Source organism: Nomascus leucogenys, chromosome 3 (genome assembly GCF_006542625.1).
Source record: "Nomascus leucogenys isolate Asia chromosome 3, Asia_NLE_v1, whole genome shotgun sequence".
In the NCBI taxonomy this organism is placed as follows: Eukaryota; Metazoa; Chordata; class Mammalia; order Primates; family Hylobatidae; genus Nomascus; species Nomascus leucogenys.
The window spans coordinates 109,560,048-109,587,947 of NC_044383.1; the positions used below are offsets into that span (position 1 = coordinate 109,560,048).

At 33.8% G+C, this 27,900-nt stretch overlaps 1 protein-coding gene across 1 annotated transcript in view; it reads right to left on the reverse strand.

Moving 5' to 3' along the window:
- Positions 1–27,900, reverse strand: part of TRDN (triadin) — a 401,037-nt gene that overhangs the window by 74,308 nt on the left and 298,829 nt on the right. The window contains exon 24 of the mRNA XM_012506168.2: positions 13,746–13,784. Coding sequence (XP_012361622.2) covers positions 13,746–13,784 — 39 coding nt within the window. The remainder of the gene's footprint in view (positions 1–13,745; positions 13,785–27,900) is intronic.

Below are 27,900 nucleotides of genomic sequence, written 5' to 3' on the forward strand. Positions count from 1 at the left end.
TCTATATTTCTAACAAGCAGCTAGGTGATGCTGATGTTGTTCTTTGGACCACACTTTAAATAGTAACTGTATAGATTATAACCTTTTATATTTTTCACTTACTTTATTGATATATTTTATATGTTTATAGTTTTTTTAGGCATTTTCATTATGTCACATCTAGATATGCATTACATTGCTAAATTTTTACAATAAATTTGATAGATTGGCATGGAATATACTGTCAGTAATTCCATTTTAAAGAAGCTGAGACTTTGAAGTTAAATCATGATGTCAAATTACTTAGAAGTTAAATGATGATGTAAACCACTCCATATCAATTGTCCTAGAGCTCCTTCCTCTTCATCTTTCTGTCTTCATTGGTCTTTTACACACAGAAAACTGCCTCTGCATGTGGTATATATCATAAAGTCAAGAAACATGTCAAAAACAGATTTTAAAAAACTTATTAACCAACGATTTCCTTTCCATAAAGATAATGTTGTTGGACCTGCTGTGGCTATAGTGGCTTTTGAAAGATTTTTTTCTGCCTTAGAAATTGAAGACATAACTCACAGAACAGATAACATAGGAGCTAAGACACAAGGTTAGAAGAAATCTACGCAACAAACGACATGAATACCACATGATACATTAGAAGAAAACGTGCAAACAGACCAAGGATAAAGACATGTTTACCGCTAGAAAGTCACTGGCAGGTGGGATAGTTTGTTGATGAGATTCGAGGTAAGATGAATAAATAGGATGTTTTTAGTGAGGGATTGAGTGAAAGGGGAAGATTCAAAAGACATTGAGAAGAGACAAATTCACAGAACTGGTAATGGTTTTTAAATGTCTATGTGGGCTTCTGGTGACGGTTGTGGTGGATTAGACAAGTAGAAACTATGGAAATAAATATGTAGAGGGCAGTATAATATAATGACCATTAATGACAGTAACCTAGCACTGTTCCCTACAGATGTCCATTTTGTAAAGATAAGTAGCATAGGCTTGTGGTAGATCTTTAAAGAGAAAATGTAAAAAAGATAATAAGTTAATGAGTTGGTATATTTATTCAGGGAAGAGATAATAAGAATCAGAAAAAAACAGGTTTTAACCAGAAGAATAAAAAAATGGAGAGAATAAATTTGGGAGACACATAACTTTGTGCCTACTTGGATGCTGGGTTCTGAAACAGAAAGAAGAGTTGTAAATGACTCAGAAGTTTAAGCCAATGTAACTGAATGGCAAGTCATGACTTCCATGAGATAAGGAACAAAAGAAAAAAGAAAATGGAAGAGATGTTGAGTTCAATTTTAAGGAAGTGTTTTGCAGACAGAATAACCATATAAAGAAGTTGATTAACAGTTAGAAATGCAGTTACAGAACTGTGAAAATTTTGTATATGAATATTAATTTTCTTTTCTCTTTCTTTCTTTCTTTCTTTCTTTCTTTCTTTCTTTCTTTTCTTTCTTTCTTTCTTTTTTCTTTTTTGAGACAGAGTCTTGCTCTGTTGCCAGACTGGAGTGCAGTGGCGCGATCTCGGCTCACTGCAACCTCCGCCTCCTTGGTTCAAGGGATTCCCCTGCCTCAGCCTCCCAAGTAGCTGGGACTACAGGCATGCTGCACCAAACCCGGCTAATTTTTTTGTATTTTAGTAGAGACGCGGTTTCACCATGTTGGCCAGGATGGTCTGGATCTCCTGACCCCATGATCTGCCAGCCTTGGCCTCCCAAAGTGCTGGGATTAAAGGCGTGAGCCACCGCGCCCGGCCTAATTTTCTTAATATAAAAGTAAGATAAATGATTGCATATTACTTATGCAAGTTTTTTTTATAAACATATTTTTTTCTCTTGTGTTAACTTATTTACTTTATTTGAAGATTGTTTGACAAAAAACTGTGTTTTCAGTGCACAGCATTAAACACGGGTTTCTGATAATTTTAAATCAATGGACCAAATAAAATTGTCCACAAAGAAACTGATGGATCCATGAAACTGCTAATAGCGATCAAGCTGAAAATAAGCTGATTATATAACATTAAATAACTGGTAAAGATGATGATTTTATGACTGTTATTTAAAATATTATTGGTCCTTTACTTAAATGCTTTGCTTTCCAGATTTCAAAAAAAGTCTTTCTTAAGCAATTTGGTAAAATATAGTTATGTAAACAAAGATAAAAACATTTTTCTTCTTATTTAATTTCTCCAAAAATTTAAAAACTATTTGCAAATATTTTTATAGCAATATGGTTATTTACAAAAGTCCAATAAAATCTGCTCTCTCTTTACAGCAAAATACAATTGAAAACATTGCTTATACTACCAAGGTGCCAAGGCTTCGATTAAAATGTCACATTTTAAAATATGTCCAAAATTCCTGACTTCAAGAGTTCTCATTCTTACAATAAGTAAATAAAAACTGTCATTTCCTGGAATGTCCAGGAACCTTAAGGCAATAAGTAAACTCTAAAGTCTGCCTTGGTTTGGCTTCCTAGCTTCAAGAGTTTTTAAATCCAGGGTTTCTATATGATCAATTAAAAATATGTTTACAAAGAAAAGCTATAATACACCTGTTATTACATTGTAACTCTATATATCATTTTTGAGTTATTGTTATCTATCTATAGGCTAGACTAGGTCTTAAATTGTTCTAGGTTCCTCCAATTCAACTTTCTTCCATAAAAAGTGGTAAAATGAGAACTGTTCTGTCCTTAAAGCCCTATAAGGTAATGCTAGGCAAGTTCTAAAGAACAATTCTCGTGTCTGGTATATGAAACAGAAAGTTCACAAAACCACCTGATGCCATGACCAAAGACATTCGAACTACAAACTAGGACAAAAAGTTGCTGTTTTCCACATGAAACAACTTTTCTTGAGATGTTGGAACAAGATTCCATATTATTATGAGACTCTTACACCCCTCAAGGCTGCCTTTTTCATTTGACTAGATAATGGCATAATTAAAATTTCAGTCAGTAGCTTTTGTTGGTAACTTGACATATCTTGACCTAAGAAATCCTTTTAATCCATATTGTGAGCAGCTCTGACAATATCCCTGTCACAACTTTTTGTTCAAATTGTACTGGTAAGCCTTTTGGTAAAGTTGGTATTCTCTGCTTTAATTCAACCCAGTTATAAACTACTACTCAGTGGCTATAACAAGTCTCACCAGACTTTGTCTAGACTTTTAGACATGTTTTGTTGGTTACCTTCAGAATTAGGTTTAAGCTTTCAAACTATTATTCAAACTGGATTTATTATATGTTTACTGATTGTTTTTTGTATGATAATTTTTAAGCTTTGTTCCTATTGCCTGTCTAATCTTTGTAAAGCCAACTCTTCCAACAGGATAATATTAGTTCAATACCTCAAGATGATTGATGATGTCTGCCTAGGGACAGATAAAATGGAATTTGATGCTGGGCTCCAGCCAAATCTTCCCTGAGAACATTTTTATTTCTGGCCCATTTGTTACTTAAATGTGGCCTAAGTCTCTGATGACCCCAAACATTTCCCCAGACATGGGACAGAGACAACTGGGACAGGATCATCTTGGCACCAAGGGACAATTAAGCCTAACTGTAAAATGATTGATTAGTGATGCTTTCAGATAAGGATGTTGATCAAAAGGGGGGAAATGTGAAAGCTGATAATCTAAATTGGGTCATTCTTGTCATACTCAACTAAAACAAAGTCTAGAAAAGCCAGGGGGAGAAAACACTCAGGGCACAACACAGGGCTCCAAGAATATAATTCTCCGCACATACTTGACTGCTGGAATTGCTTGTTGTAACCTGAAACCAGTTTTATCTATAGCTTCTGAGATAACTTGCTGCAACTCTAGGACTAATTTTGTCCACCTCTGTCACTCACCAATGGGAGCTGGCTAAACTTTCTCGAAAAGCAATACATAAAATTTCTCCTTTCTTAATAAATCCTCTAATCTTGTCTTTGTTATTTAGACATAATCAACGACCACCTAGTCTGCAGGTATGCCATGAATTGCTATTCTTTCTTCCCAAATAAAACATGAAATTTAGAAATTTGTCTTCATATCTTTATTTTTACTTCAAATGCATGTCATGTTTGCCACAATTTTTATAAAGGGGTAAAGAAAAAAAAAGAAATTTAGTGTCCAACAATATGCTATGCTAAAAATAAATAATTGTTATACTAGTGCTCCAGTATTTAAAAGCATAGTCATTTTTGTTGTTTTATTTTTAACAGTTGTAGGTTAAATGATTTAGCTTTGCCAAAGAAAGGATTTTTTCTTTTTCTGAGAAATAAGAGGTGGAAAACATTGTCTAATATTGCTGAGGGGTCATAATAAGCAAGAAAACCATCCTCCAGATGTGGCAACAAATATGTTATTGGTCACCTTTATAGAAGAGGATTTAGAAGAAAAGATTACCAAGCAGTACTTCTTCATAAATACTCAGCTTTAACTTAATTTATCTTTTCATTATTCCCATAAAACTCTGGGGAAATTTTTTCTTCCTCTTAATTAAAAAAATTTCCTCCACCTAGAGCATGTATTCCAACACTTCTTATATCTGGGACAGTTCTTTCTTAATTAATATCTCTCTGTGTTGGTTCCTTGCTCCTCCTCTTCATGGAATACTTCACCCTATCATAAACATGAAGACAGTAAAAATATTTCTTTGATTCTACATACAAGAATATCATTTTTGGCCTCCCTTTGACAACAGACTCCTCACAAAAGTAGTTTGTGCATTTTCTTCACTTGTGATTGATACATGTTTTTAATTCCTATAAACTAATTTCTGTTTCCACCACTCTACTGAAAATGCTCTCCAAACATTCACAGGATGACAGGGTTTTTGGTCATATGTATTGGCTTTGTCTCACTCATCTTACCACCATGACCTTTCTGAGATATTGATACTGACTCCTGACATTCCCACTTTTTCCTGAAAGTGTCTCCACTTTGGGAGGCTGGCACACTGTAGTCCCTGATCTTTCTGGTTACACTTTTTTTCTCTTCACTAGTTATTTTGGTTTTCCAAGAAGTTGTTCTCAGTTCTTTTCTTTTTTCTTATGCTCATTTTTAAAAAATAATTTCAACTTTTATTTTAGATTTAAAGGGTACATGTGCAGGGTTGTTACCTGGGTATGTAGTGTGATACTGTGGTTTGGGGTACAAATGATCCCATCACCAAGGTAGTGAGCATATCACCCAATAGTTAGTTTCTCAACCCTTTGTCCCCTCTCTCTCTCCCATCTCTAGTAGTCCCAAGTGTCTATTTTTGCCATCTTTATGTCCATGTGTATCTAATGTTTAGCTCCCACTTATAACTGAGAACTTGCAGTATTTGCTTTTCTGTTCCTGCACTGATTCACTTAGGATAACGACCTCCAGCTGCATCAATTTTGCTTCAAAGGACATGATTTTATTCTTTTTATAGCTGCATAGTATTCCATCATGTAGATGTACCATATTTTCTTTATCCAATCCACCATGGATGGGCACCTAGCTTGATTCCATGTCTTTGCTATTGTGAGTAGTGCTGTGATGAACATATGAGTGCATGTGTGTGTGGTTTTTTTTTTTTTTTGGTAGAATGCTTTTGGATAAATACCCAGTAATTAGATTGCTGGATTGAATGGTAGTTCTGTTTCAAGTTCTTTGAAAAATTTCTAAACTAGTTTCCACCGTGTCTGAGGTAATTTACATTCCCATCAACAATGTATAAGTATTCCTTTTTCTCGGGTTTGAAGAACTCTCTTTCCTTTGTCTTCTACTCTGAACCTCTCACCTCATAAATACAAAACCAAGCCTGAGGATTCAAAGTGAATGTTCCCAAATTACAAGTGTCTATAGAAAATCTCTATGTAGAGTCTCCACAAACACTCACCCCACTTGAATTCCCTTTGCAACTTCTAGTTAATCACCTCCATCCTCTCATGCTTCAGACCTTGTAGTTATGCAGAACTAATGTCATCAACATCTATTATTTTCATATGAAACAGTCTGATGATTACAAAAGCCATTATAACACAGTACAGAGAGAATGATTGTCTTTTTAACGTATAATTACTCACAGGCCTGAAGGAATATGTAACAAAATGTCATTAGTAGTTTTCAATAGGTTTCAAAGCTGAGTGATTTTTTAAAACTTAAAAAATAATTTATTGAACATTAGTCATGGCTCTAAATAATTTTGAAAGCAATCAATGTTAATTAATTTAATGTAAATATTCCAAGGTCATTACTTTCTCTTTATGCCACCTTTATGTTGCTCCTACTTTTATTTTATAATACCTAGATTGTTATAAAAGATTTTGGTTCAAACTCCTGATTCTAATTTATTTCTATAGAATTTCACTCTGCATGCCATTATGACTAGCAATTCCACCTTCTTCTCAATTATGGCCTCAAGAATCCAAATTTCACTTTAGTCTTCTAAGCCCCCATTCCTGGATTTAAAGAGCCATCTTCTTATGGCTGTATCCTACTACTGCAACTTTGCCATCTTCTGCTAGCCATGTGACTCCTGGAATGTCCTTAGTCTTCTCCTCACCTCTCCCACCAATGCTGTGCTCATTCCTGTCTCTAGGCTAGCTCCTAAATATAGCTACCATACTGAAACTGTACCAAGTAGAAAGCATCACTTCTGTTTCATGTAACAAATATGCTAGGTGAGTATGATGAGCTTCACTCAAAAGATAAGAAAATTAATGTTCAGAAACATTAAGTAATTTAAGTAAAGTTACACCCCTGAACAAGGGGCAAAGGGAGTCAAATTCATGTATCACTAGTATAAAGCCAACACTGTTTCCATCATACTTTATAGTAATTTCCTTATCTCAGCTGCTCTTACACAGTTGACTCTTGAACAACACAGGTTTGAACTGGGCAGGTTCACTTATACATAGTTTTTTTTTTTTTCAATAAATACATTGAAAATTTTGGGGGAGGTTTGCAACAATTTGAAAAAACACATATGAACTGTGTTGTGTAAAAATATAAAAAAAGAGGTATATCATAACTGCATAAAATATATGTAGGTAGTAGTATGTTTTGTCATTTGTTACCATAAAATATACAAATATATAAATCAATTATAAAAAGATAAAAGTTGTCTAAACTTCCACTATAAACACTTCCAGATCATACAAGGTGCCATGCACAGTCAAGAGAAAGGTAAACAGATGTAAAGATGCAGTATTAAATGATAACTGCATAAAATTAACTATAGTACATACTGTACTACTATAGTGATTTTGTAGCCTCTCTTGCTACTATTGTGATGAACTGAAGTTTTGTGGGTATCTGCTTAAAATGCTGTGTGACGTTAATCTCTGCATGAGCAGTTCATCTGTCCAGTAAATTGCATATTTCAGTAAAAGGTGATATTTTGTAGTTCTTATTTATCATTTTTAGTGCAATACCATAAACCTTGACTAAAACGATGGGACCAATACGAAGTGCCACTAGTGATGCTGGAAATGCTCCAAAGAAGCATAAAAAGTCATAACATTACTGGAAAAATTTGAATTGCTTGATAGGTACTGTAGATTGAGGTCTGCAGCTGTGGTTGTCCACCATTTCAAGATATATAAATCCAGCATAAGGATAATTATTCAAAAAGAAAAGGAAACTTGTGAAATCTTCATTGCAGCTACACCAGCAGGAGTGAAAACCTTGTACTTATTGCAAAATACTTTTTTTATCTCATTTTGATAATGTAGCTTTTATGTGGGTGCAGGATTGCTATAAGAAAGTTGTTCCTATAGACTCTATCATAATTGAAGAAAAAATGAAATCATTATACGACAACTTAAAGAAAAAGAAAGGTGAAGGATGAAAAGCTGGAGAATTTAATAGCAGCAATGGATGGTTTGATAATTTTAGAAAGAGATTTGGCTTTTTTTAAAATGTTACAACAATAGGAGAAGAAGGTTCAGCCAACCAAGAGAAGGCAGCAGCAAAGTTCTCAGACACCATTAAGAAAATCATTGAGAAGAAAGGATTTCTGCCTGAACAGGTTTTTAATGTAAAGGAAAGTGACCCATTTTGGAAAAAAATACTACCACAAAGGACATTCATTAGTAAGACAGAGAATTGAGCCCCAGAGTTTAAAGCAGGAAGGGACAAGTTAACTCTACTGTTCTGTGCAAATGCAGTTGGGTTTATGACCAGAACTGATCTTATCTAGAAATATGTTAACCCTGAAGCCCTGAAGGGAAAACATAAACACCAGCTTCAAATCTTTTGGTTGTACAAGAAGACCTGGACAATAAGAACCTGTATTAGTCTGTTTCATACCGCTAAAATAAATACCCAAGACTGGGTAATTTTATAAAGAAAAGAGGTTTAGTTGACTCATAGTTCACATGGCTAGGGAGACCTCAGGAAACTTACAATCATGGCAGAAAGGGAAGCGGGAACATTTTACATGGCAGCAGACAAGAGAGAGCAAGTGTGAAAAAAGAACTGCCAGGCACTTATAAAACCACCAGATCTCATGAGAACTTACTATCATGAGAATAGCATGGGGGAAATCGCCCCCATGATCCAATCACCTCCCTCCCAGTCTGTCCCTCAACACATGAGGATTATGGGGATTACAATTTGAGATGAGATTTGGCTGGGGATACAGAGCCAAGCCATATCAGAAACATTTTTATGGAGTGGCTCCATCAAGGCTTTGTCCCTGCAGTCAGGAAGTACCTTGCCAGTAAACGATTGCCTTTTAACATTCTCTTAATAATTGAATAATGCCATTGGCCACCCACAACTCTCTTGAGTTCTACACCAAAGGTGTTGAAGTGGTCTACTTGCCCCCAAACAAAAAGTCTCTAATTCAGTCTCTAGATCAGTAGGCCATAAGAACTTTTAAGGGTCGTTAAACATGGTTCTTTATGGAAAGGATTGTCTGCTATAGAAGAGACATTTGACAGAGAGGACATCATGAAAGTCTGGAAGAATTGTATTATTGAAGATGTCATCTTTGTTAGAGGAAAAAGCCATGAAAGCCATCAAGCTTGAATCAGAATGTTTCTGTTGGAGGAAATTGTATTTAGATGTTGTGCATGACTTCACAGGATGTATGACAGAGTCAATCAAAAAAATCATGAAATAGACAGTAGATATGGCAAAAAAGGTGGGAGGTGAAGGATTTCAACATTCAGGACTTGGAGAAATTAAACCACTAATACACACCATGCCAGAGGAATTAGTAGAAGATAATTTAATGAAGATGAGTACTTCTGAATGAGTACCAGACAAAGAGGTAGCAGATTTGGAAGAAGCAGTACCAGAAACACATTGGCATTAGAGAATCTGACAGAGGGGTTCCAGTTACTCAAGATTGCTTTAACTTATTTTACAACATGGACCCTTACATGAAGCATTGCTTCAGTAAAGTAAATGCTGGAAGAAGGATTGGTACTATCTAGAAACACTTTTGGAGAAATGAAAAAGCAAAAAAGTTAGACAGAAATTACCATGCATTCTGTAAAGTTACACTTCTGACCCATTTGCATTTATTCCACCTCTTCGACTTCTGCCACTCCTGACAGAGCAAGAACAACCCGTCCTTTTCCTCCTCCTCCTCAGCCTACTCAACATGAAGACGTGGATGAAGACCTTTATGATGATGCACTTCCACTTGATGAATAGTAAATACATTTTATCTTTCTTATGATATTTTAAATAATATTTTATCTTCTCTAGTTCACTTTGTTGTAGGAATACAGCATATCATACATATAACATATCAAATAGTTGTGCATCTAGTTTATATTACCAGGAAGGCTTCTAGTTAAGAGGAGGCTATTAGTAGTTAAGTTTTGGATAAGTCAAAAGTTACATCTGGATTTTCAACTGCATGGGGGTTAATGCATCTAACTACCACATTGTTCAAGAGTCAAGTGTATATTCCTGAATTTCTAGCTTAAATATATTACCTCCATTAACTTTTCACTTACTGCTACTTAGGAATGGCTATAGGAATGGCTCCTCTCACTAACTTCCTAGGGAACTCTTCACTAATATCACTTCCTTGTAGCCATCTTTTGATAGCTCATGTCTATGTCCCTGATTACACTCTTTGAGAATGGAAATAATATCTTACCACTTGTTTGTAAATTTTATATTACTAAGCACAACTCTGGACATATGGTAGTGACATTAGCATAATATATGTTTTGAATAAGTTGTTGATTGATCATATTTTATAATAAAAGATGCCTTAATGCTGATTTATCTTTCATAATAGGAAATTAAAAACAAATATCATATAAAAATAGACATATTCTTTCCTCCGCTTGGTCTATTCTGCTATTAATACTTGTGATTGCATTTTTAGATTCTGTATTGTGTTTTTCAACTCTATCAGGTCACTTATATTATTCTCTATACTAGCTATTTTGTCTGTCAGCTCCTACAATGTTTTATCATAATTTTCAGCTTCCTTGCATTGCATTAGAATGTGCTCCTTCAGCTTAGTGAAGATTAATTTTATCCACATTCTGAAGTCTACTTCTGTCATTTCAGCCATCTCAGACTCTGCTCAGTTCTGATCACTTGCTGGAGAGGTGATATAGTCATTTTAAGGGAAGATGGTACTCTGACTTTTTGAGTTTTCAGCGTTCTTGAACTGATTCTTTCTTATCTTTGTGGGCTTATTTACCTTCAATCTTTGAGGTTGCTAACCTTTGAATGGAGATTTTTGTCTGTTTGTTTGTTTTTGTTTTTCTTTTAAAAATCTGGCTTCCTTTCCATAGGGCTTCTGTAGTTTGCTGGGTATCCACTCCAATCCCTAGTCACCTCAAATTTTCCAGTACCTGGAGGTATCACCAGTGAAGAACGCAAAACGGCAAAGACGGCAGCCCTTCCTCTGGGAGCTGTGCACCGGAGTACAAGAACAGACGTATAGACCAATAGAACAGATTAGAGAACCCAGAAATAAGACTCCACACCTACACCTATCTGATCTTCGACAAAACGGACAGGATTCCCTATTCAATAAATGATGCTGGGATAACTGGCTAGCCATATGCAGAAAATTGAATCTGGACCCCTTCTTTAGACCATATACAAAAATTATCTCAAGATGGATTAAATACTTAAATGTAAAACTTAAAACTATAAAAAGCCTGGAAGACAACAGAGGCAATATCATTGAGGACACAGGCACTGGCAAAGATTTCATGATGAGGGTGCCAAAAGCAATTGCAACAAAAGTAAAAATTGACAAATGGGATCTAATTAAACCAACGAGCTTTTGCACAGCAAAATAAACTATCAACAGAGTAAACAGACAAACTACAGAATGGAAGAAAATTTTTGCAAACTATGTGTCTGACACAGGTCTAACATCCAGCATCTGTATTGAACTTAAACAAGTTTACAAGAAACAAACAAACAACCTCATTAAAAAGTGGGCAAAGGACATGAACAGACACTTTTCAATAGAAGACATACATGCAGCCAATAAGCATATGAAAAAAAGGCTTAAGCTTAATATCACTGATTATTAGAGAAATGCAAATCAAAACCCCAATGAGACCATCTCACACCAGCAAGAATAGCTATTATTAAAGTCTAAAAATAACAGATGCTGATGAGGTTGTGGAGAAAAAGGAACGTATATACAATGTCGGTGGGAGTGTAAATTAGTTCAACCATTGTGGAAAACAGTGTGGCGATTCATCAAAGACCAGTGTGGCATACCATTTAACACAGAAATCTCATTACTGGGTATATACCCAGAGGAATATAAATCCTTCTGTTATAAAGACACATGCACACATATGTTCACTGCAGCACTATCCACAATAGCAAAGACATAGAATCAAGCCAAATGCCCATCAATGATAGACTGGATAAATAAAATGTGGTACATATACACAATGGAATACTATGCAGTTATGAAAAAGAACAAGATCATGTCCTTTGCAGTGACATGGATGGAACGGGGGGCCATTATCCTTAGGAAACTAATGCGGGGACAGAAAACCAAATACCGCATGTTCTCACTTATAAGTGGGAGCTAAATCATGGGAACCTATGAACACATAAAGGAGAATAACACACACTGGGGCCAATTGGAGGGTGCAGGGTGGGAGGAGGCAGAGGATCAGAAAAAGTAACTAATGGATATTAGGCTTAATACCTCGGTGATGAAATAATTGGTACAACAAACCCCCATGACACACGTTTGCCCATGTAGCAAACCTGCACATCCTGCACATGTACACCTGAACTTAAAATAAAATTTAAGTAATAATAATAAAATAGACATAAATACTTGATGTAAACTAATAATAGGAAATTGTTAGTGCATGTTACTTTTTCTATTATATATCATCAGTAAAATAAAGCATAAAATACAATGTTATGCAAACAGGAAAGGACAACATAATGCACCTTTTATCTGATTAGTGAGTTTTCACTGCCCCAGTAAAAGTGCTAACAATAATAAAGCAATTTTTTGTATGCAGTTTTTTCTTTTCTGAAGATATATCTAAAGTTTAATTGTAACTTTTGATGCAAACACTCAATATACCATTTTATCTCTATTATGCTTTTTTCTGCAGTTTAAAATTGTTCAACTTCTCATTGATCTTCCAAAGAATGCATGTTTTAAAATTATATCAAATTACTTTAAATGGGCATGCTCATTCACTAAAAATAAGAAAACAACTTAAACAATTTATTTTGATCAGATGGCAGTGCTCTTAAGTGACTTTAATAATTTAATATTTAACATACACATAGAAGGGTGAATTACAATAATTGCTTATAGACTAAAATTTGTGCAAATGAATATATGCAAAAATTTTTAGACCAAGAGCATGAATGTCTGCTTTTATGTAGTATCACTTTCACTATACAGATATATATATACAGTTATATATATATGTATATATAACTTTCACTATACAGATATATATATACAGTTATATATATATATATATATATATATATAAAACTTCCTTTTGGATACATATAAACATATAAATCTCCTTATAAAGATACAAAATACTTGAATTAGGATAAGCCATAGAAAGACTGTAATTGAAATTTTCCTTAGGATTTAGTGTCTTCCTTTTCTACATTTTCCCCTATTCTATGATATTCATCCACTCAACCTTCATCACTCGCCTTGAGCGCCTAGCTAATCTCTTGACTTCTTCCCTTACAAAACCTGTTTTTAGAAAGTCTATTTTGAAAGTATTTCAACTTTCAGATCAATGGCCAACAGGTCAATGGATTACTTCTCCATAAAATATTTGCACATTTAATTGTGGGAAAGAAAAGTGTTTAATCTGTTAGGTTGAACCATGTGGGACTCCTTTTTGGAGATCAAAATGGTTGAAAGTTGGTAGATACAGGTTCATAAAACTCAATCCATGATAATAATAAATTTTAGGCATTTGCTACACTCTGTATGGAGCCTCTGACATTTAAGGTGCCCTCTTAGCATTTCATAAACAGTGTTCAATTGCCCAGTAAATAAACAAAGAGCAGTGTATGTGCTAATGGTTCTAGTGCTTTGATAAACTTACCCAAAATCTGCTACCAGAAAGCAAGGAATTTTTGTTAACTTTAGCATACATTTAGTTTTATTGCTTATTACTTGTAAAATATATGGCACGCAGCATCAGTATTTTTTTAATGTTTTGGATGTCTAAATATTTTATCCAGCCATGATTGTAAAACTGTAAAACTAGCTTTCTTCCAACCAAACAGAACATCTCCTTGTATGTAAATCTTACAAAATATCCTTACCTGCTTTGGACATCTTTTCATCTTTTTTAGTTTCAGGTTCTGGGGTAAAACGTACACATAAACACGTATAAACAAAAGGGAAAAAAATAACATTTGAAAAATAGTCAGTACAAAGTGGATTAATAGGTAGGCTTCACTGATTTTTCTTGTGTGTTTTCAATTTCAATTATATTTATATACTATTATCAAAATATTAATGGAATATGTATCTTTGGTAAATTATAAAGTAACTTAAGCAAAAATACTTTGATTTTAAAATCTAGTTTGCAAAAAAGTTTCATGTTAATCAAGTAATTTGGCTTCTTGTCTTTAACAAAAGTCAGGACTTATAATTCATGCATTCTCTAAATATTGCAAATTAAAAAATTAATAAAAATTGCTCAGAAGAAAAATGTCATAGATTTTCCTAATTTGACCAACTTAAGCAATTTTGTTTTTGATTACTATACATTTAATTCATGGGGCTCCACCTGGTGGTTAATATAATTATTGTTTTCCTAGTATTTCTATTAGTATTAATTTTATAAAGTAAATCAATTTTACTTAAATTTAATATAATAATATAAACAATCAGTGAAATAAAGTATCTTGTTCTCTTATTGTCCTAGGACAATGTCTTTTGTCCAGAAATTCTGCATTCCAAAAACACCAATATAGAATAAATTCATAGCTTTTTAAAACTATTCAAGTAATATTCATAGCACAACCCTAATCAATAAGATAGTTGACTATATTTTCATGTTGCCAGTCTATCCTTTTATTTAACCAACTTTGCTTAGGCTTTATAGTTATCTGTTCTTGGTGTAGAGTCTTCTTTTGATGAATGGAAGAGTCCTGGTACAGTATAGTTTTCCTCCCTTCAAACAGCAGAAAAACTGACCTCATAGTTGGAATACCTACTAAGCATAAACTATGTATAAGGGATAATGATACCAGCTATATTTGGGTTTTAGTCTAGCAGTGTATCATTTTCTGTAGTTATAACTTAAAAAACTAATTTAACTGCAGAATTTTATATAATAAAGAATGTCATAGACTTTTACACCCTACTTCCTGTAATACTTGAATGCACATTCTGTAAAAAGTAATATTGGTGCTATTAATGCACTCTGACACTCTTTGGCACATATTTCTCCCCTTTTTTGACACATTCACTTAGCTTGGTAGATACACCCTATTTTAATGTTTTCTATGTGCCACAGTATTATAGAAAATTTTGTTATTATCTGTAACCACTCTTTAGATTTTAAGTTCCATTAGTGCATGAACTGTGTTTTGTTTATTACTCAAATATCAGCACTGGGTGAAATATCTGACATGTGGTATATGATCAACGAATATTGTTGAAGGAATGAATGAGTGAAAGAAATGGATATATAGAAAGACTAAAGGCTCCCTTTTGGGTATCTGAAATCCTAGAAGAAATTGATTCATCTTATGCCTCTAGAACTAGAGATAAAAATTCAATGTCACATAGCTGTTGCATTTATATTTTATTTTAGAAACTTAAAAAAAATAAGTGATGTCTTTATGTGTCCAACGATAGCAAATATGGCCTCCAATAACTCAATGATACCTTCAATTATTGAGTTTCCTGGTGCTATGTTTTGTCTCAGTCAGTTTAGGCTGAAGTTAATTCCTATCTAATTACTTAATCTACAATAACACAATTCTCTCTTTTGATGGTGAGTTCTGATGAGATTTTGGCTTCACTGGAAAGGAAACAACTTTTTTTTTCTCTAATAGTTCTGTCTTTATTGAATCTATGCTAGGTCAACAGTACAGTTTAAGCTTTCAAGCAAATTAGCATAATTCTAGTAATGAGAATTATTTTTTCTGGAGTACGTATGGCTCAAGTGCTGGTCAATTGTTAACTTGTGTTATTCCATTATTTTATGAAGTATGTGCTATTTTAATCCCCATTTGGTAGATGAAGTGACTGAAGCTTACAGAAGTTAGTTTGCGGAACCTCATTCAGCTGCTAAGTGGCAGAACCAAGATTCCATTTTCCCAACTGATTTCCCTTCACCCGGGTCATATCCCAAGGTCTGGATAGAATGATCTTGGTCTCCTTCTTAGTTCTGTTTCCGAAGTATGGCTAATTTGAATATTTGGATTTCTTAGAAACAAATTCCCACAAATTCAAATCTTTTCTTCCTAGGACACAGTTCATTAGCATTTTGCTCATCAATAATAGGTATCTATTTGAAACAGCCTTGCTTCCCACTCTGCACATGGCTCTCACTCCTGTCAGTCACATTGTTATTGTAATCTTGAAATGAAATCTTCTCAGCCTTAATGTTTGTCAAACGATCTTTTGGAAAAAATAAAAATTGTGGAGAATATTTTTACCAACTATGGGTACAATACAACCAGAACCAACACAGAATTTTGTAAGCACTCTTATGAAAAGGTACTATCTAACGTGTGCCTGTGGGCCCTCTTACTAGAACAGAACTACTGGCTTTAGTGTTATGTGAACAGTAATGCTAAAGATGACCTTAGGACAAGTTCTTTTGGTGTACAAAGAGTCAGTTTTTGAGTTCTATAATCTGACTTTAAAAGCAAGTTCATTTCCTGAGTTTTGTGACCTTGGGCATTACTTAAAACCTCAAGTCTTTATTCTGTCATTGCTAAAATGGAGAAAATAACGTAAAATTGATGTGAGAGTTAGGAGTGATGTATATAAAGAGCTTAGCTATTTTTAAATTATGCCCCAAAACTTAAATTGCATGATCTTTCAAAGTAATTTTCTTTTTTTTTTAAACAGAATTGGGACTTCGCCCTTGAACATTCAAGGCAGAAATTGATATGTGAGAAATTGGCAACAGATTTTCTAAGTTGGGCAGCTCTTTTATTAGGTTACTTGATTTTTAAGAACTCAGTGCACTCATTTTGTAGATGGTATTTCTACTGACAATCAAGTGTTTTTTGAGCCATATGAGATTACAGTTTCTAATTAGGATTTATTTCAAGCCATATAAAAACAACTATATATATATATTTACATATGTGTGTATATATATAAACTTTATATATGAAGCTTAATAAAAAGTTATAATGAGATGCTTCAGGAAACTAAGGACAGTTGTTAGTTGATACTGGCCATTGGGACTGGGAGGCCAGAGAGACAGCAGGTGAGCATTTATTTTTCATTCCGTCTTCACTGTTTAATTGTTTTCTACTACAATTATTATTGTATAATAATAAAATATCTAATTTCTATAAACATTTGCCACTGAAGCCCTTCGTTTTGGGCTACATGTACAAGCACTGGGGAAATATGGAACCAAAAAGTCCCCATGCTAAGTTGTTGAGGCAGGCAGCCTGCCATTTCCTATGCAGCACTGACTTTTCTAGGCTGTTGATTTCATTTGTGAAATGTAAATTGCTGATGGGCATGGGGAAGGGAGCTTCATTCGTGATTTTTCAATGTCATCAATAGTGTTTTCAAGTAGAATAAGCAGGCCAAAACTTCAGCATGCAAGTGCTTAAGTCAGAAGGGCAGCAGTGGAGACAAACTCTTGTTTAGGAGTCTCTGCTTTGTCTTCATAAAATGAAAAGAAATAAATTTATTCAACATATAAATCCCAAGAATCTGCATTCTTTTCAGAATGCCTCTATTTTAAGTACTTTGCAAGGCAAAAGCTAAATATCATTGATTTTTTCTCTCACTTTATTTTGTTATTATCACAGTTGTTTCTTTAGCACATGGATATCTTACACGTGCAATAAAATAAAATAATACTAATTATTATTTTGCACCAATGACACTTTGCATTTGCCACATGGTAGTCTCTAAGGTAAGTGTATTATATATGTTATCTATATTTTATTTATATAATATTAAATATCCATTTGTTTATTAGCTCTCTAACCCCAATAGCATATAAACTTCATGAGTCCTGTGATGAATTTTTATTTTCCCTAATACACGATAATGCTTAGACTGTTCTTTGAACAGAAGAGAGATCAACAAATATTTGTTGAAAAAAATGACAAATTACATAATCCTTACATACCACTCCTATGTGGTAAATGTTATTATTAGACTCAATTTACAGATAGCAATACTGAGACTTAATAATATGTTTAAATATATACTCCCTAGTAAGTGGCAAAACTGGGATTTGAATTCTGTTTTCAAAGTTTTAAGCACTTAAACACACTTCTGTAACTAAAGTTGCTACAGATAGAATTAAAAGCTTTGAAGCATTTAATACATAAAAACTACATAGCACACCACATTCTACTTCTTATAAGAAGTGTGTCTATATTATCTATGTTGTATTATCTACACAAACTATTAATAGTCATTAGGATTATAATTAACATATACAATATAGTCACAGAAGTTTCTATTTTTTCAAGCCAGTCTTTAAATCATGAATTGTATTATATAGTTTCCTACACTGAGCTGGTAAAACTAAGCAGTCTGAGCATTGATAGAAAATGAGTAACTCTCTCACACACTCCTGGAGTAGTATTCAATATTTAATGACATGGGAAGATGTTATATTTAAAAGCAGGTCACAAAACCTACTCCTGTAAAATAGATAAAGGAACATTAGCAGTGTTGTCGCTGGTCAACCATAGGTGAGTTTCAGTATGAGGGGGTATGGAAAACATGGTGGCTAAGGACATAGGTCTAAAATCAGACTGCCAGACATCAGTTCTGGATCCACATCAGGCAACTGTGTGACCTGGGCAAGTAACTCTCAGTGCTTCCATTTTCACATTAATGAAAACAGGATTGCTGTGAAAATTAAACACTACACGTGAAGTACTTAGAATGGTGCCAGGTACAAAGCAAACAGTGGATGTCAATCATTTCACTGATATTTTAAACTACTTTTCTCGCACTTTTCTAACACAATTTTAAATACAATATGTATTTTAAAATAAAAAAACATTTTATTTGTTATAAGCAACATTCATACATTTATTCCAAACCCATGGCTTTTCCATCATTTGGACCTTTTTTTATTCAGGATCTCCTGAATATTTGGACTTTGATGAAAACCTGCTACTACTACTACTACTACTTGCTATTACTACTATTACCACTACTACACACAAAGACACACAATTGCACAACTTTGTTGTGGTCCTAACTATATTATTTAAAAGAAAATGTGATGCGGTGTGCGTGTGCCTGCACACACACATACTCACACTCTTCCACATTCTGTTTTCTGCATGAGGAAGTATTGCATGGAATATAGAAATACTGTCACTCCAAATAGCTTGACTTCAATGTTTCAGATATGGGATAAGTCTCCCTAAATAAGTCTTAAGAGGAATGCTTATTTTGCAAAGATTCAGTCTGCTATACTAGGTGGTATCTGATTTCTTCTACTGCAGACACAATGCTTTGTGGTCCAGATAAATATAACTGTGAAAAAGACAAGACTTCACTGCCTTTGAGTTTGACTTTGAACTTCTTCAGTTCATAGATTGCCAAAAGAAGAAATTGTTCTAACTTTGAGTGAGGTCACACAGCGAACCAACACCCAGCATCTGCTATACATAGCTTTTCATCTTATCTGGCTGTACATTTCTTTACTTCAATATTTTACTGACTGTTTAACATTTTCGTTTCTCTTATTTAGCCACATCCATATGGTCTTGACACTTCATGCATTCTCTATGCTCCCATTTTCCCTGATTATCTTTCTGAATTAGTATCATCTTTGCTCATGAATTGAGGAATCCTTCCATGCATAATAAAGAAGCAAAGTGACGATATTCTCAAGTGCTAGTTCAACCTCATTCATGTTAAGGAGTTGCAGAGATCCTTTTTGCCATTGCAGTTGAAGAAAAACAAACAGGCAAAAGCTAACCAAGCAAACAATTCCTCAGTTTGAAATTTATTTCCTTTTTAACCAAATAATCTAATATGTGGTCTCTGAAACTCCAAATTTTCATTTGCTTATCTTTTGAAATGGGAACATTATACTTATCTCAGGAATTTGTGGCTAGAATTAGACTGAATAATTTAACAAATATTTCCAGAGTATTCAAATACTAATATTGAAATAACAGACCTCCATTGATTGAATGAAAATTTGGCCTGTCTAATTGAAGGGAGCATTGGCGAACACTTCGCTTTTCCCATCCCAGTTCTTTTTAATTTTTTTTATTATTATTTTTGAGATGGAGTCTCACTCTGTCACCCAGGCTGGAGTGCAGTGGCGCAATCTCGGCTCACTGCAACCTCCGCCTCCTGGGTTCATGCCATTCTCCTGCCTCAGCCTCCCCAGAAGCTGGGACTACAGGGGCCCGCCACCACGCCCAGCTAATTTTTGTATTTTTAGTAGAGATGGGGTTTCACCATGTTAGTCAGGATGGTCTCGATCTCCTGACCTCATGATCCACCTGCCTCAGCCTCCCAAAGTGCTGGGATTACAGGCATAAGCCACTGCGCTTGGCCTGTCCCACCTTTTTTCACTGTCTTGTGGTATCTTTGAGGACAGGGAATATGTCTTTTCGTCTTTGGAGCCTCACTGCCTAGAATAGCCACAGAACATTATGTGAACACTGAAAAATTGTTATGGATATATAACAAAATTAAAATGCTGTTTCAAAATGACAGGAAAATCAAAATGCTAACTTCATTTTTAGGGTGTTTAAACCAAAATATGAAGCAGAATCCCTGTCTCACTATCCAAAACCCTTACATGTACGGAAAAGCACATTAGAAGTGACCCACCAGACGTTGAACCCTGCTGCACATTATCTTCAGATATTTATATTTAATTTGTCTGTCTGACAAAATTATTCAGAGTGGCTATATGAACTAATTTGTTTATTGTTAGTTATTTCAGGAAGCAAGAGCCTCAAACTACTGACATCACTGCTTCTTCCATAACACATAGGCATACACACAAGCATACCTCCACACACACATGTTCTCTGTCTCTCTATGTCTGTCTCTGTCTCTCTCACACACCTCTCAGACCCATTAAGTCAACAACAGAAACAAAACAGAAACAATTATGGTTGATAAGTTTCTGTAGGTGTAGTTCTAAAATGGCTCCAGTTTGTAATGCAGGCGCTTAAGTCATGACTCGATGCTTTATGCCTAAGTCCTGATTCTGCAATCCTTCCTTGACAAAATTCCCAAAGGAGTTTGATGCTTACAGAAAAACTTTGCTGAGTGGACATTAAAAACATAAAATGGGCCACAGGGCATTCTCTCTTTTCAGCACAGAATAAATGCACATATTTTCCCTGCCTTATTCTGTCATCATTTCATTTTCATGGTCTTTTGTCTTTTGTATATGCTAAATGCAATGTACCATACTTCTGATAGTGTCACTCTGCTTTTATCTGTTCTTTCTTTTATGCCTACTTATATGCGCCTCATTATTCTTTCCTTCCCTGAAGCTTCCCAATGTGAAGAGTGTGCATTTAAAATAGGTAAGATATAATTGGAGGTGGCTGCGTGCATTTGTAGGTCCTGCAGAAATTGTCAGAACCAGGCCCTGTGATGTTATTTGAAGATGGCAGATGGCGAGTTGGAAATATTTCAACTAATGAGTCTGCTGACTTTAAACCATTCAATGAGTTCAGAAAGTTGTGCAAAAGCCGCTTATGAAGGTAAATAAGCAGGCATTCCTTAGTTTTCCTTTACTGAGGGGAAGTCACTAGACTCTTGCTTGTTTTTTGGGGTACCAGTATCGATTTTCTTGAATTTGAAGTAAGAATAATCAATTAAGTAGATAAAATGTCATAGGTTTAAGTATGAATCATCTTATATCTTGTTCAAAAATGTAAAAATAATAGATGACTTACAGTAGAAATAATATATTTTTAAAAATGTTAATGGACAGAAGCCAGGTGTGTGGTGCATGTTTATAATTCCAGGTACTCAGGAGGCTGAGGCAGGAGGAGCTCTTGAGCCCAGGAGTTTGAGGCCAGCCTGAGCAACATAGCAAGTCCTCATCTCTTAAAAAAAAAAAAAAAAAAAAAAAAAAAACCCTTCAAGGAGAGAAGCATATCAGAACACATGCATAAAATAGCTTGGAATGATAAGAGGGGTTGCAGTGAGATAGTGACCCATTCTTTCATTCAATTCTGCCTTTTGAATGAGGGCTGATATTTAAAATACCAAGGAAGGAATATTGGAGCTCTACACTTAGAGTTGCACATGTATTTCATCTACATACAGCTGTACATATGTTGCTGTATATTAACATTTTGGATGAAGAAAATAAAAATTCTCAGTGCTTGGCTACAATACTTTTGTAAAGCTAACGCTTGCAGAGAAAATCCTAGCCCCCTCAACTATTTTTGAAAATAATACACGACCTCTTTCCATCCTATCAACTTGGCATTTTGGCACAATGGACATAACAAGAAATGTGTTAGGCTGTAAATTGATGCTTAAAGTGAAAGTGCTACTGTTATGGGTCCAACTTTCACTTTAACAATTCTTCAGAAAATAAGTAATCATGGATTTTAAAGGCATCTTCTAAGATTTTATTCTTTAGAATCCTGATTGGTCTTTTTTAATTAATCAACAGATTATCTGTAACCTTCCTCCATTCCTAGCAAACACAATAAAATTACTACAAAGACAAAAATTCTGACTATGTGTTAGGATAAGTTTTGCTAATATATTCCAATATTGAAAAAGAGAAAAATAAGATTATTTTTAGTGGTTATTATGTTTGATACTAAGTAGCTAATTCAGCATAAAAATCTTGGAAAATCATTTAATCTTTGGGCATCAATTTCTTCACTGTTAACATGATAGTTGTAATATTTCTCCTTAAAATACTTCAGAGCAGAATTAAATCGTGCTAAGAATTTATATTAGAGACTAGGCACCAAAAAACTCAGAAAAAGTACGGAAAAATTAAAATACTAATGTTGATTACTAAACCAAATATTCTAGACCCAGTATTAGACTATGAAAATATTTTACTGCAAGTTCTAATATTTTGTAGAGGAGGACAATGACATGAGTGAAGATGACACATGTGAATTGCAATACTATTGGAACATTTAAAAAATTTAGAGTAGTGAATAAAATATATAGATTAATTGAATCTTCTTAGAGTTATCAGTTTCAAAAGACAAAATAAATCCCTGTTATATCAGTTTAAACAGAATCAGAACACTAAATAACTTTAAAACTGGAATTTTGGGGACAAAACTCAACCTTTTTATGTTAATCACTGGACACTGGAATTATTTATGGTCTCTAGATGTAGCAAGACAAAAACATTGGTTAAGTTTACTATGGCATATGTTGAATTAACTTATTCTGAGTGGTGCCTTTTGGGATAAGTCTCTGAGATCCCAACTGTCTTGATTCTTTCTTATAAAAGCAGACTACACAACACATACTCCTTCAATAAATCATTGAGCTTTCCTCTGCAGGTTTGTATCTGGATTAATCAATATTAAAATAGTGCTTATAGAACCAACATTGGACCTTTGCAATGAGACACAAAAACTAGTGACAACTGAACATGCAAAATTACCAATTTCTGTAAGATAAATAAAGCAGAGAGAGTGATTACTAGTATTGGACTTCAAGTTTGTTGGTTGTACTCATGTTAAGAAGAAGGTTTAGGGTTCCTCAATTTTGAGACTTAACTTTATTCTCTACTAACACTATTTCTCTTACTCTTGGCTCTTTCCATAAGAAATCTCACCCATGCATGCCATGCCCACATGTTCAAATTCAGAATACAGGTTCACAAGTGTATCTCCAACCCAAATATTTTTTCTGATGCTCATACCCAAATAGCCAGCTTCCAGCTCTAAATTTTTACTAGAATGTCCTAAAAATACCTCAAATTCAGCATGGTGTAAAACAGATTTATAGTCTTATATTCTAAGCATGTCCTTTTCTAAAAGTATCCCATCTCAAAGTCCCATCTCACCTTAGTGTAGCATCTCATTTTGATTTAATCTGGCTTCTAACACGTTGAAACAATTTTGAAATGTATTTCTACTTTTTAAAATATTATCAGGTCCATGACATTGAATTCTGATATATTAATATTTCTCTTAATGTCACCCAAATTTTCTTATAGACATACATCTACTATTAATGTTTGGTTTACATAAATGTCCTATAAAAAACTTTATGTAGTTTAGATAGATTTCAGCTATTGTTTCTCTATCATCTATTTGAATTGAACTGTGTCATAGAAATAAATTGTTGGTCCACATTATAAATTAACCAAGAAGTACTGATTACAAATATCACCCACATTTTTCAGCGATCATAAATTTATTATTTGGTCATTTGCTCAATTAGCTATTTTTAAAATAAATAAAAAGTGGCAAATTTTAAATTTCAAGTGCTTGCTTTCCTTTTAAAAATAAAGTCTGCAGATTTTTAAAGTATCAGTTATTTTTCTTTGTTCATTATATGCATTGCAATATATTTGTCCAATGTGTGGCTAATCTTCCTCTTCTGGATTTGCTCTTTGTGTCTTAAGAAATTCTACTGTAACCGAAAGCTATTTATATATTCTCCTCTATTTTCCTGAATGTTTGAAGTTTGTCTTCTAGCATCAAGTCTTGAAGATGTCTTAAATTTCTTTTTGCACAAATATGAGAGCGGAATTTAAATGTTTTCTTACATGAGAAGCAAGTGTGGTTTACCATTTATTTTCTCAATGATACATCTGTCATCCATTGTATTTTCCTACATTTAGGGCTTCATTTCTGGGCTTGCTGTTACGTTCTCTCAGTGTGCGTTCCTATACCCGTACTATTTCCATATCGTTTTAATTAAAGCAATTCTATAAAAAATAACTATATTTGGTCAGGCAATTCTACCTTATTATTTTTCAAAAAATATTTTCTTATTTTTGTCCTTTCAAGTTTAAAGACATTTAAGAAAACTTTTTTTCCACTCTAAAAATATCGTTGATTTTTTAATATGAATCTATACATTACTTTAGAGGTAAATGATCGCTTCCAGATAGGAAAAGAAAATATTGCTTCACTTATTCAAACCTTTAAAAATGGATTTCAAAATTTTTTTCATTATTTTTACATGAAAATGTCATCAATATTTAGATACATTTATTCTTTGTAACAGAGTTTGTTTCCATTGTGAATAGGGTGCCGTGAACTAATAAATTTTTGAATTATTCATCACTTATGTTTAGGAATGCTAAACATTAATTTTCACAGGATGATCTTGTATCCAGAAGTTTTGCTAATTTCTCTTATTCATAATAATATTTTGTTTGTGGGTAAATTTGGAATATTTATGAAGATGACTTTTCTGCAAATACAACAACTTTGATTATCCCTTTTCAATTCTTATACCTTTTCTCCATTGGTACTATATATCTGATACAATGTTGACATCAAGGTGACATTTTTAGTGTGTTTTATATTTAATATTTAAACATAAGTACATTTGTATAAGTTGTAATGCGATATAAATGCATATATGTGATCATATTACTCATATTCATGCACATTGATTTTTGCGTTGTTTTGTTTAGTTAAAATCATTTTAAAATGCTTGTATCTCTCCCATAAACCATATTATCAACCTAGTCTAAATTACTCCATATTTTCCATATTTTCTCCATACTGTTATAATAATCTTGAAACATATAGAAAGGCATATAATGGCAGAAAACCCTGACTAGCCAACACAACTTGTTCTTCATTCCTTCTCTCACCCAGAATCCCTTGCAGTTAAATTTATCAGGAACCTAAATCTTCCCTGGTGGCAAGGGGATGGGACTGATGCATGCCACCTGGCACTCATGCCCTCACACTTTCTCCTCCTTTGTGCTGGCTGCAATGCCAATGCACAGGCAGAACTTGGAACCACGTACTGAAGATGGCAGAGGCCGCCCCAAATGACCACACACCCCCAACCAACACCAACACCACCTGAAAACCTATCTTATTATTAATTTTTTTCTTATGATTTGGAATTTCGGGTTGTATTTCAGCCTGAGAACTGTATTATTGTGGTCGTTGCCGTTTTTGTTTCTTTTTTTTCCTATGAATTGCGATTGTGTGATTCCTTCCTCTGGCACCAATCTTTCACTGGGCCTCTAGTCCCAAGTACACTTTGATGGCTCCAAAACTTGCCTCATAATGTTAGTAGGGATATTCCTGAACAAGTAAGTCTCTATTCCAATACATGACTTTCTTCAGGTCCTAGATGAGGGGCTGAGTTTATTTTCTCCACTTTCCTGGGTATGCACTTTCTTATTAACTGTAGCACCAGAGAACTATTTACAGCAACTGTTTTTCACCTTCTTTTCTTGAATGGAGGTTCCACTTCAGTACCTGGTTAATTGCATTGAGACTCGTGTAAAATCCCTGCTTATTCCAATGAACGTTATTGCCTTATGTGATCCTGGTCAGCAATTCTGTTTAAGGATCCAGAGCCCAGCATCCCTACAGCTTCTTTCCGGCTTACTACCTTGTTTTCACTCTGTTTTTCAACCAATTAAATGTTTCCCTCTTGATTGCATATGGTTATGGCTTTTAAAATTTATCCATCTATAATTTATCTTTCATTTTAAGGACTGAAGAAGAGAAGAGCCTTCAAATCTTGAAAATGCACTTCCGTTTTCCTGGAAAATGACAGTTAAAAAGCCAGAGTCCTTGTCTCCACTACATGATTACTGAATCAGAATCTTTTATCACGAGTCCTGAACAACATTTTTATTTTAATTCAATAGGAGAGTTTAGTGCATAACCAGATTTAAGAGCATAAATTCAAACATGGTTCTACCTTTACTCGAAGAACATGCTGTGGCTATTTAAATATTATGGGATTAACACATAATAGATTAATTTCTCATTTAATTGTGCATTATATTGTCATATTATGTCTGATGCTCCTTTAATGAAACCTTTTAAGGAGCTCTCTAATTACTAAAAGAAGTGTTAAAACTTTAACCTAAAAAATTTTCTTTTAAGGTTAATTCCTGTTACTAAAGATTTATTTGAGATGTGACTGTTCCAATATGTGTGAGATGGTAGTGATCCCCTTTAATGAAAGAAAGCCTAATGAGACAACACCTCCTATAGGTGAAAGTTAAAGTCACTTTGCATGATATGATTACACTTTGCTGATAAAATCTCCAGGAGTTGTCATTCACATTCAGCATCACAGGTCTGAATTTTGGCTGGTTGTTTGGAACAAAAAAGAAGAAGAATTTCAATGCATAAAGTTTTAAAGCACCATTAATATTCTGGCAAATATCTAGGAGAGATCACTGTCACTCTAAATGGGAAAAATAAAAGACTAATTAAAATCCTGACAGTAATTTAAGGGCTCAATTTATAAAATAATAATAATAATAATAATAAAATGAGATTTAAAATAATTATTCTGGTGATTACATTTAATTGTCATTTTGGACAAACCATTGTCTAGTCATAGTCCTTAATAAAAATTAGGAAGAAAATTTACAATGAAGTAAAACTGAGGGTTTAGCTAATGCATCTTCTTCAGCATGATATATGTTGCCCATGTCACCATCACTAATATCTCTAACAATGAAACGGCTGGTGCTAGATCCAACCACCTGATATGGGATTATGGAAAGGAGATACTTGGAAGAGTAGAAGAAGATTCTTGAGAATATATTTCCAGACATCAGAGACTAAAATAAACAAAAACTAAACTTTTAAAATAAAAATATAGATATATATATAATATTCCTGTCTGCACCTTTAAAAAATATTTCCACCTTATATTGGCAAAAGAAATATAGCATCATTGTGTGATTAAATTACTTAATGGTATCTAACTATTTCAACTTACATTGTTATATCCAAGTCAACCAACAGTAAGATCATGTTAAAGAAACCTAGAATTTATTTAAGGTGAATTAATGTTTCGGTAAGTCCAGGATATTTTTCTTACCTTTCTCAATTAACTTAAACTTTGAATACTAAAATGTAGCATGATTTATCTGCCTGTTGGACATTTAACATAACATATATGAATCTTCTTGCAAGGCAAAATATACTAATTTACATATTATGTCAAAATAACAAAATAGTGTACAGCAATAAAGTAAGTATCATAAAAGCTGATGAAAAGAAAGTTTTAGTTATAATAACACATTTCTAAAAGAAGGCATAAGTTCCTTAATAGGTTTGAAGCTATGTTGCTTTAATTTTTTTTTAATTAGAC